The sequence below is a fragment of the Sapajus apella genome, unplaced genomic scaffold (genome assembly GCF_009761245.1).
Source record: "Sapajus apella isolate SASKATOON/1434 unplaced genomic scaffold, GSC_monkey_1.0 scaffold65, whole genome shotgun sequence".
NCBI lineage: Eukaryota > Metazoa > Chordata > Mammalia > Primates > Cebidae > Sapajus > Sapajus apella.
Genome location: NW_022437005.1, coordinates 12,056,171 through 12,066,777, shown reverse-complemented (window position 1 = coordinate 12,066,777; position 10,607 = coordinate 12,056,171). Strand labels below are relative to the sequence as shown.

Genomic DNA, 10,607 nt, shown 5'->3' with positions numbered 1-10,607 from the left:
GGCAGCACATGGGGCAGCCACTCCGTCTTCGGGCACAGCTGCCCAACGAGGGTTGTAAAAGACCCAAGTCACATCCTTCAGGCACGTGCTGGCGCGGGCCCAGGCGACAGGGATTCCACCCCGCTAAGGCCGCAAACTGCGGGCTACGGGCGAGGAGCCCAGCGCGCAGGCCGCGAGGCCGGAAGGCGCAGGCTCCACCTCCCGCCGAGCGCGGCGCTCGCAAGCCGACGGTGACCCGAGCGCACCCGCAGGCGAGGACTGCGGGCGCTCACTGCCGACACGGGGCCCGCCAAAGCCGGCGTCTCCGCGCCGCCGGACCGCCCACCTGGGGGGCCCGCTCCCCTGCGCCTGGCAGCGCGCACAACCACCCTCGGGGCAGTGATGACGGTCCCTCGCGCCGGAGGGGGTTTAGTGAGGAAAGAGAGAAACTGGTGGCCACCGGGGAAGAGCACTGCGCTTCTGAGCAACCCCAGACACCACCACTGACTGAACAGCCGCGGCCCCCAGCGGCGCGGACGCACGACCTCCCGGCTCCTGAGAGACCAGACCCGCGGAGTCTCGCGGGATCTCGCTGTTCTCAGCGGCGCAGTGAATGAGACCGATCGAGGGGGTTCCTCCAGCGCCGGGAGAGGGTCTGGTGACCTCGCAGCTCCTCCCACGTCTCCCCGGCAGCCCGCCTTGCGCATGCGCGGGTGGCGACGGCCGGCTACGGGTCGCGCGCGCGGCTGGCGCTATGGGGTTGAGCCGCGTCCGGGCCGTTTTCTTTGACTTGGACAACACGCTCATCGACACGGCTGGGGCGAGCAGGAGAGGCATGTTGGAGGTAACGTCCTCTCCCGTGGCGCTCCTCTCGGCGGGGTCAGTGCGCCCCGCTTCGTCCTGCGCGCCCACGTCCCCTTGACCCCACTTTCACCCCGGGGCCGCTCCTGCTTGTTGAGACTCAGAGCGTCCGAGTGCGGGGTGGCTGGAGGCGTGCGGGCCCTGCGGGGCTGCTTTCCCTGGCCTGGCCGCCGCTTGCCACCCAGCCTTGGACCCCGGGGCGGCTGCTCGCAGGTGCCTCGGCGCGCGGGACGCGGAAGGGCGCCGTGACGTCTGCCACGGTGGCGGAGACGCCCGTGGGCGCGGGAGGCGGCAGCAAAGCCGCGAGACCAGGTGCTGGGTCCGCCCAGGGTCCGGCTGTCGGCGCGGAGCTCGCCGGAGGGTCGCGTCCCCCGCGCGGCCTTCACGGGTGCTGGGAGGAGACTTGGCAGAGTCAGCTCCAGTGTTGACCCAAGGAGTGACACGGCTGTCAGTGGCGGGCCTGGACTTCAGCCCTGCTGTAGAGAATTGTCCCCGCAGAACTCCCTCTGGCCTCCCCGGAAGGTTGTGGTCCCCGTGGCTTTCCGAGGTGACACAGCGGAAGCCGGTACTGCGAGAGCATGCCCTTCCCTAGGCGCAGCTCCCAGGCAGCCGCTCCTCTACGCGCGTGCAGGCGGCTTCAGATCCTCCCATGCTCCAGCCCCAGTCCACCCGGCTTCCTTTGTCTGCCTTCAGCTTTAAGGGGAAAGCAAAGGGTTTATCAGATGTGGAAAAACCCGCATTGAAAAGCTAATTCGTCCAAACCTGAGCGTCCCGTCCTCTTCATGCTTCAGTTAGTTTTTGTGTCCCTGGATCTTCCACTGCCTCATCCGTTTTCTTTTTAGGCGCATTCTACTCCTGCCTCATATTCATGTTTGCCATAGTTTTTTGTTTTGTTTTGTTTGTTTGTTTAATGTAAAAAGGACGCCTCCCTTTGGGCTGTTCTTCCTGCTGTAGATGTTACCTGTCTCTCTTGACAGCCATGTTTTCCTGGAGAAATCTATACCCATTATCTCCTTGTCTCTAGCTTCTATTTATTACTAAATCCATCGTAGTGTCACTTCATCTTCACTAGACTGAAATAGACTTGCTGGGTCACTAGGCAGTCCCAAATTGCCAGAATCCGTGAATGTTTTTAAGTCTGTCTTCATGACTTTACTGAGGCGTTCCACATTATATTACTGTATAACGTTGGCCTCTGCCTCAGCGATGCCACCGTGTGCCATATTGCCTCTAGTATCTCTTGCTGTGGACATTGCATATTTACCTGTGTGTTATTAGCAAGCTAAGCCCTATGCGTTTCAATTAAGTTACTGCTTTAGGCCAATTCTTGCTGTAGGCCAACAGGTTGGGCTTTAAAATCAGACATTTTAATATGAATCACAGCTCTCCCAAAACCTAGCTGAAAGTGCCTTAACGAGTTAACCACTCGGAGCCTTATATCTTCATAAAATGTGAATTATATTACTCCTCAATAACCCTATAATGCTTGGGAAGCCCATGGGTGCAGTGTCCACTCAGCGAATTATAGCACCTTTCACCCTCGTTCCTCAGCCTGTCCACCACTTCACATTTCCCATGCCATGTCTCAATTACAGCTCATTTCTCACCGAGACTGTTGTTGTGGGCTTGCCTTTAGGTTTACCACATCCAGTGTGTCCTCCACATTCTTGCCACAGCAACATTTTTAAAACAAAGATTAAATTGTATGTTTCCCTGGTCTTTACACTCTCACTTATACTAGTGCTGCATTTTGTTCAGATATTTGTTTCTTTTCTGTTTTTCAATTTGAGACAAAGTCTCGGTCTGTTGCCCAGGCTGGAGTGCAGTGGCGCAGTCTCGGCCCACTGCAACCTCTGCCTCCTGGGTTTAAGCAAATCTCCTGCCTCAGTCTCTCGAGTAGCTGAGACTACAGGCACCTGCCACTACGCCTGGCTCATTTTTGTATTTTTAGTAGAGATGGCGTTTCACTATGTTGGCCAAGCTGGTCTTGAACTCCTGACCTTGTGATCTGCCCGCCTTAGCCTCCCGAAGTGTTGGGATTACAGATGTGAACCGCCTCACCTGGTCTTGTTCAGATATTTCTTAATGCACCTGTCAAAGGATATTACAATTAATTTTGCAACTCAGGTGGCTACGACTAAATAGTGAGCTTCTTGGGAGGGAACAAGCTGTCTTATTTATCCTCATTCGACAAATGGCAAATGTCGAATAAATGCTGGATGGATGGATACAAATTTTTGCTTTGAGACTTGGTTCTGTTACTGCCTCCTTTGTAATTAGTCTGTAACAATAAATGAGCAGGAAAAGAAATGAACCTAATAAATTAGCAGAATCGAACTGTGCTCTTGGTTTTACAAGGAATACTTTATCACGTAAGGAAACAATAGCATTCATGGATGTTGAGCTATTCAAAAGTAACCATGCCAGCTTTCATAAATCACTGTAAATAATATATGAATGGAGGAAGAGGGAAAGGTTCAGCCATTGCCTTGGGTTGGGGAGAAGGGGTCATATACTGACTGTATGTATCAACTTCAACTTTTTCTAATCACCTAGGGAAGTTATTTTTTTTCCTCCCTATTTAGACTGGTTTTTCATGGCAAGTACCCAAGAGGAACTTTTCTGCAGAAACTTGACAAAGCAGAAGAGATTTCTGCATTTGCGAATTTACTTCTTAGCGGGTATGTCAAGGAACGTAATAAGTATTTATAGATGTGATAGAAAAAGTGGAGAGGGTAACAAATCAACATTTTTTTTTTTTTTTTTGATATGGAGTCTAGCTCTGTTGCCCATGCTGGAGTGCAGTGGCACGATCTCAGCTCACTGCAACCTCCACCTCCCAGGTTGAAGTGATTCTCCTGTCTCAGCCTCCTCAGTAGCTGGGATTACAGGTTCAATTTTTGAATTTTTATATTTTTTTGTATTTTTGTTATTTTTTATATATTTTTTTTTTGTATTTTTGTATTTTTATTAGTGATGGGGTTTCACTGTGTTGGTCAGGCTGGTCTCGAACTCCTGACCTCAAGTGATCCTCCTGCCTCGGCCTCCCAAAGTGCTGGGATTACAAGCGTGAGCCACCGCACCTGGCACAAATCAACATTTTAAACAGACTGGTCAGATTTGGCCTCCTCGAGTAAGTGGATGTTGGAGCACAGACTTGAAATAAAAATAACAGAAGGGCTGCTTGAATTGCTAGGCTGTGTGCAGGCAGTCCTCACTTTGTGAGTGTGTTTTTAAATTATTAAGTTTTATTTGGAATTCATCCCCTTCTGTTGTGCTGGATCCCTATTGATTTCAGTAGGGATAGCACCATGTTCAAGAGGCTAAAGAAGAGACCTGGAGTCAGCAAACGAGAACGGGTTTTTGAGGGAATTTATATACTAGACGTCCGGTGGGGGTGGCTGGACAGACCGGCAGCCACTTGTAGAAGAAATGCAGTCTGTATAGCGTTTTCACTTAACACCCTAACCGCAGCAACCTCCTCCTGGCTACCTTCCTTTAATGGAAAACAAAGCACCTCAATCTCCTCTGCAGCCTGAGCTCTGCAGGATGGGATGGGCCAGGGTTCAGATCTTCCTCATGGATAAAGAATGAATCTCTGGATTGGTCACTCTTGGACTCATTATCTCAGAACCCAGATACACATTCCTCATAGACCGCAGGGTCATTCTCAGGGTGTGCGTAAGTTAATGCTGTCAGGTGCTCCTGCCATACATTTCACATCCAAATGATTAGTATTCAGAATACACTTTTCTTAAAGTATTAGATGGTTCCCAAACTAAGCCCTCGAAAGTCTTTTAAAATCAGTTAGCTAAACTAAAGTATTGATGATACTAACTTTAGTTCTGGGTCTAGAAAGCAGACAGTAGAAGAATAGAGTTTCCTTTTTGTATATGTTCAGAGAGAGCCTTAAGATAGAGTTTTGAAGTAGATGAAGTTTGAGTTTATTAATAATCTACTGATAGCCCGCCCCTCTGTCAGAGCAGGGCCCCTTTCTTCAGGCCAGCGAGCACCTGGTGGGCCCTTTATACCAAAATCTTTTCAGGCTTGCCTTACCAATCACACACAAAGTATCATCATGCCTCCAAGTTAGAGAGCTGTAATGAGTGAATGCTAATAACCTTTTTTCCTAAAAATGTTAATATTGTTAAAATGCCACTTGTTGTCCCAAATCAATCTGTAATTAGTTGCTGTGTGACAAAATGGGGAAGTTGATTGAAGGGATAGAATAGGAAGAGATTTTGAAACTTGGGAGTGGCATACCATGCCTTTACAAACATCTCCCATTTAAGGTGAGCAAATCCTGCTTTTTCAGAGCCTCAATAATGTATTTAGTGAAGTGCCACTTGCAGTAACAGGAAATTGGGTCTATATTGGGAGCTCTGTGTTTACTGGTATGAGCCAGCCCCTATTTGAGCTCAAGCCCTGTGGTGCCCTAGAGGCATGTGTCCTTTGCAACTGTAGGGTTGCTGAAATTTTAGAGCTCCTGTCAGTCGCATTCAATTGATATTGCTAGCAAAGATGGTGAGATAAACATGGAAACTGAAAAAGCTTTGTTTGTTAATAGAAATTTATAAAGCAAAAATTTGCGATGTTTTGCCTCTACCTAAAATTCCTAGGGCTAGTATATTTTTCTTGGGCAGATAAGATTTTTCTTAATGATTATATTTTCTTTTCTTTATTCTTTTTTTTAAATATTTCTTTTTCTGATATGGATAAGTCTTCTGATGCATTTTCCAATTAGCACAAATACCTCAAAAAATATTTTCCTTTCAGCCAGGCACAGTGGCTTACACCTGTAATCCCAGCACTTTGGAAGGCCAAGGCAGGAGCATTGCTTGAGGCCAGGAGTTAAAGACACTCCTGGGCAATACAGCAAGACCCCTGTCTCTAACAACAACAAAAAAATTATTAGCTAGGTATGGTGGTGTGCACTTGTAGTCCTAGATACTCAGGGGATGAAGGGAGATGAGCCTGGGAGTTTGAGGCTGTGGTGAACTATCATCATTCCTCTACTGCACTCCAGGCTGCGTCTGAGTGACAGTGAGACCCCATTTCCAAAAAAAAAAAAAAAATTATTTTTCCTTTGTTGTGATTATTTAACTCTGAGGGAAGAAAAACATGTGCGTTTCTTTCTCAATAGGTGAGTTGAGTTTCTGGTGTGTGAGTAGCATACTGCTTATTCCCTAGTTCCCACAGATATATTTTAGCCCTAGCTGGGTACGTTTCAAAGATGCAGCATTGCCTGTCATGCTTGACTTTCCTCAGATGCTTCCTGAACACAGGGACTTCCAGTGCAGGCAGTTCATGAGGTGATCCCGGGACACACATGAAGGGGTCGGGGAGACAGGAAGGGGAAGGAGTTCAGTACAGGTTAGAGCAGCTTAATGAGCAGGTTACTGCTGTGAGCAGCTGGAGGAGCTGTTCACAGAACAGCTCTGGGAGACAGTACACAGAACAGCGTTCAGTTGTGCTCCCCAAGGGGCAAGGAAGCTGTGATATTTATTCGCCAATTTCTACCCAACATTGGTTGAAGGCTGCTCCCAGGGCAACAATTTTTAGCCCCATCCTGTGTGTATAGATGCCCTTGTGTGTAGCCAAATAAAGCCCACAATTAGAGAGGCCCATACCTGGAGTGGGAAGCCGCTGACCAGTACATATAGTGTGTGTCAAGGGGATTTCTTCAGCACCTGCTACAGCATGGGGTTCAAGACTTCACAAACACAAACAGGCTCCCCAGCTCCATCTCTTGGCAGCCTCCCTCACATGCCTCCATTTGGGCTCAACTCAGCTTCTTGCTTTTCCCACAAAATTTTAAACTTTTGGCCTTTATTCATGCTGTTCCTTTGTCTGGAAGGATTTTCTTCTCTTCCCATACCCACTTTTTCTGCTTGCTTATTCCTTGTCTCAGTGTGACTCTCTGCCAGCTACCCTGTGGAATGACTTCCATATTCTTCCCACAGCTTGTTTAAACTGCTCTCATGGCACCACCCCCTCATGCACCATCATTTGTAGTGGTTGTATATTATATTCCCCACCAGATAATGCCCCGAGGACAAGGGCCAGTCTCCAGAGCCTAAGACATAGTGCAAAGGCAAGCATGTGGCTTTGGAAGTACGCAGGTGTGTGGATGCAAGTTAGATGGGCAAGTTATTAAGTTCTACACTTCCCTGCCTCATCTCAAACAGGGAGCTGTCTTGCAGGATTGTAGAAAAGATTAGAAATAATGTGCTAAGTATATGGTACAATGCTTGTCACGTTAGGGCTTTTAGGAAAAGTTAGAAGATAGGCCAAATGGATTAGTATTATAAAAAGCACACATAAAGAGCCTTGGGAACATGAGAGAGGGAGTACTTAACTCAAAGTACAGAATTGGAGCCAGGCACAGTGGCTCATACCTATAATCCCAGCACTTTGGGAGACCAAGGTAGGATGATCACCTGAGGTCAAGAGTTCTAGCCAGCCTGGCCAACATGGTAAAACCCGCCTCTACTAAAAATACAAAAATTAGCCAGACATGGTGGCGGGCACTTGTAGTCCCAGTTATTCAGGAGGCTGAGGCAGGAGAATCACTTGAACCCGGGAGACAGAAGTTACAGTGAGCTGAGATCGCACCACTGCACTCCAGCCTGGGTGACGGAGCGAAACTCTGTATCCAAAAAAAAAGGTACAGAATTGAGCACGCACGGTGGCTCTCATGCCTGTAATCCCAGCACTTTGGAGGCCGAGGCAGGCAGATCACTTGAGGTCAGGAGTTTGAGACCACCCTGGCCAACATGATGAAACCCTGTCTCTACTAAAAACAAAAATTAACCAGGCGTGGTGGCAGGCGCCTGTAATCCTAGCTACTCCGGAGGCTGAGGGAGGAGAATCCCTTGAGCCTGGGAGGTGGAGGTTGCAGTGAGCCAAGATGGTACCACTGCACTCCAGCCTAAGCTACAGAATGAGACTGTCTAAAAAAAATAAAAGGACAGAATTGGATCCCATTCTAGATGTTAGTCCATTTAGGTCTTCAAAATGTGAAGTGACTGTAGATGAGAAAAGATTATATGAACTAAATGTTATTTTTTCTGAGAATAGTCTAATTAGTGGTTGTCAGAAATTTTAAATGTTTTACCAAAAATAAATACAAAGGTTTTTTTGTTTTTTTGAGATGGGGACTTGCTATGTTACCCAGGCTGGTCCTGAACCCCCTAAGCTCAAGCGATCCTGCCACTTCAGCCTTCCAAAGTGCGGGGATTACAGGCATGAGCCACCATGCACAGCCCAATAAGCACAAGTTTTATTTTCATGTCTTTGTGACCAGAGTGAAAGATGTTGAACTCTAAACTGCCAAACAAAGGATTGTTATTAGCTATATATGAAGAAATTGGCTTTCAAAAATAAGTGAGTTCTGGAGAGGTTGGGAGAACTTTCACCTTGTCTCTAAAAATAAGGCCGATTCCCACCAGAAATGGTGTGGTTAATACCTGCTTTAAAGCAGAGGAGTGGGCCAGGCACAGTGGCTCACGCCTGTAATCCCAGCACTTTGGGAGGCCGAGGCAGGTGGATCATGAGGTCAGGAGTTCGAGACCAGCCTGGCCAATATGGTGAAACCCCGTCTCTACTAAAAATCCAAAAAATTAACTGGGCATAGTGGTGTGCACCTGTAGTCCCAGCTGCTCAGAAGGCTGAGGCAGGAGAATTGCTTGAACCCGGGAGGCAGAGGTTGCAGTGAGCCGAGATCATGCCACTGAACTCCAGCCTGGGTGACAGAGCAAGACTCCATCTCAAAAAAAAAAAAAAAAAAAAAAAAAAAAGCAAAAACCAGAGGAGTGGAGTTGTAATCTCTCAGCCACTTGTAGGATCACAGCTTCCTAGGGCATGACTATTAAAGATATGCAGTGTGTTAATGGAGTTGTTTTCCATTATTTAGGTGATAAAGCTCTTACAATCAAAATACCATTATAAAGAAGAGGCTAAAATCATCTGTGATAAAGTTCAAGTAAAACTCAGCAAGGAATGTTTTCATCCTTATAATACATGCATTACTGATCTAAGGACTTCACATTGGGAAGAAGCAATCCAGGAAACAAAAGGTGGTGCCGCCAATAGAAAATTGGCTGAAGAATGTTACTTCCTTTGGAAGTCTACCCGTTTACAGCATATGACACTAGCAGAAGATGTCAAAGCCATGCTCACTGAACTTCGAAAGGAGGTCCGCCTACTTCTATTAACAAACGGGGACAAACAGACCCAGAGGGAGAAGATTGAGGCTTGTGCCTGTCAGTCCTATTTTGACGCTGTTGTTGTAGGTGGAGAGCAGAGAGAGGAGAAACCAGCACCGTCCATATTTTATTACTGCTGCAATCTTCTCGGAGTACAACCTGGGGACTGTGTGATGGTCGGTGACACATTAGAAACCGACATCCAAGGAGGCCTCAATGCAGGATTGAAAGCAACAGTCTGGATCAATAAAAATGGAGTAGTGCCACTGAAGTCCTCCCCAGTTCCGCATTACATCGTTTCTTCTGTGCTAGAATTACCTGCTCTCTTACAAAGTATAGACTGCAAAGTCAGTATGTCCGCTTAAAGCACATAAAAGGGCATGATTATGAATGTTAGAGTCAATTTGCAGAGTATGAACTAAGAAAAGTTAGGGTACTCCACTTATAATAATCCAGCTCTAAGAATAATTTTACTTATGATTTAATGGCCAATATTTTGAAGTTATTTAAATTGTAACAACCAACCATTGACTGATACTTATATCTGAAAATTCAGATTGCATTAATACAAGTCAGTGGTATAGCCTAGAAAATTTGAGAAAATATGTGTTAGTCTGTAACTGGAGCTTTTAAAAATTATGTTATTAATCTTTTAGTATCTTGGCTCCATAGTGCCAGGCAGGATTGCTTTACACATGGATGCACAAATGTAAGGTTTATCTTCTGGCTTAAAAATATTTTTTAAAAACAGATGTTTCTAAAATACACAGATTTATCAAAGCAGCTGAATCTGGTTAATATGAAGTAAGTACTAAGTCACATGCAAATCGAGGTATTTTATAGTGAAATTATTTGGCATATTTTGAAAACAAACAGTTATGAAAACAAGCAGTATTTTTTGCCTACTTTGGATGTATACTTTCTATTATGAATCTGATTTTTCTTATGACTTTTTTTTTTGGAGGGTGGGGGGCAGTTTTTCTGTAATGTGTGACAGAACAGTTAGAAAAAGCTGTTAAAATCAACACGTGGTGCTCCTTTACCATGACATTTTCTCACCTGTGCACAGTGAGCTGGTAGCTTCCTTGTAGTTTTCACCTCTCAAGGAAATGTTTTCACTGTCTTTTCCCAGACACACGGTGGGGCCAAGGGAGCTAGACTCTTGCTAGAGATAATTGCAAGCCACATGGCTCTAAAAGTCATTTTTCTTCTGTGGATCCATAAGAGGAACATTTCCTCAATGTAGCCTAACCATGCAGCTCCCGATCTCTTCCTTTTTCTTTTTCTTTTTCTTTTTTTTTTTTTTTTGAGACGGAGTTTCGCTCTTGTTATCCAGGCTGGAGTGCAATGGCGCGATCTCAGCTCGCCGCAACCTCCGCCTCCTGGGTTCAGGCAATTCTCCTGCCTCAGCCTCCTGAGTAGCTGGGATTACAAGCATGTGCCACCATGCCCAGCTAATTTTTTGTATTTTTAGTACAGACGGGGTTTCACCATGTTGACCAGGATGGTCTCGATCTCTTGACCTCGTGATCCACCCGCCTTGGCCTCCCAAAGTGCTGG

At 46.5% G+C, this 10,607-nt stretch overlaps 1 protein-coding gene across 1 annotated transcript; it reads left to right on the top strand.

Annotated features, from left to right (window-relative positions):
• Positions 1-265: 265 nt before the first annotated feature.
• NANP (N-acetylneuraminic acid phosphatase) lies at positions 266-10,367 on the top strand. Its single transcript, XM_032248197.1, has 2 exons — positions 266-823; positions 8,756-10,367. The coding sequence occupies exons 1-2, from the start codon at positions 593-595 to the stop codon at positions 9,410-9,412; spliced, it is 888 nt and encodes a 295-aa protein (XP_032104088.1). The 5' UTR covers positions 266-592; the 3' UTR covers positions 9,413-10,367.
• The last annotated feature ends 240 nt before the right edge of the window (positions 10,368-10,607 follow it).

Coding starts and splice junctions, on each gene's coding strand:
- NANP (XM_032248197.1), top strand. CDS start 593: ATGAGACCGATCGAGGGGGTTCCTCCAGCGCCGGGAGAGGGTCTGGTG. Junction 824..8,755: donor GCAGGAGAGGCATGTTGGAG/GTAACGTCCTCT, acceptor TCCATTATTTAG/GTGATAAAGCTCTTACAATC.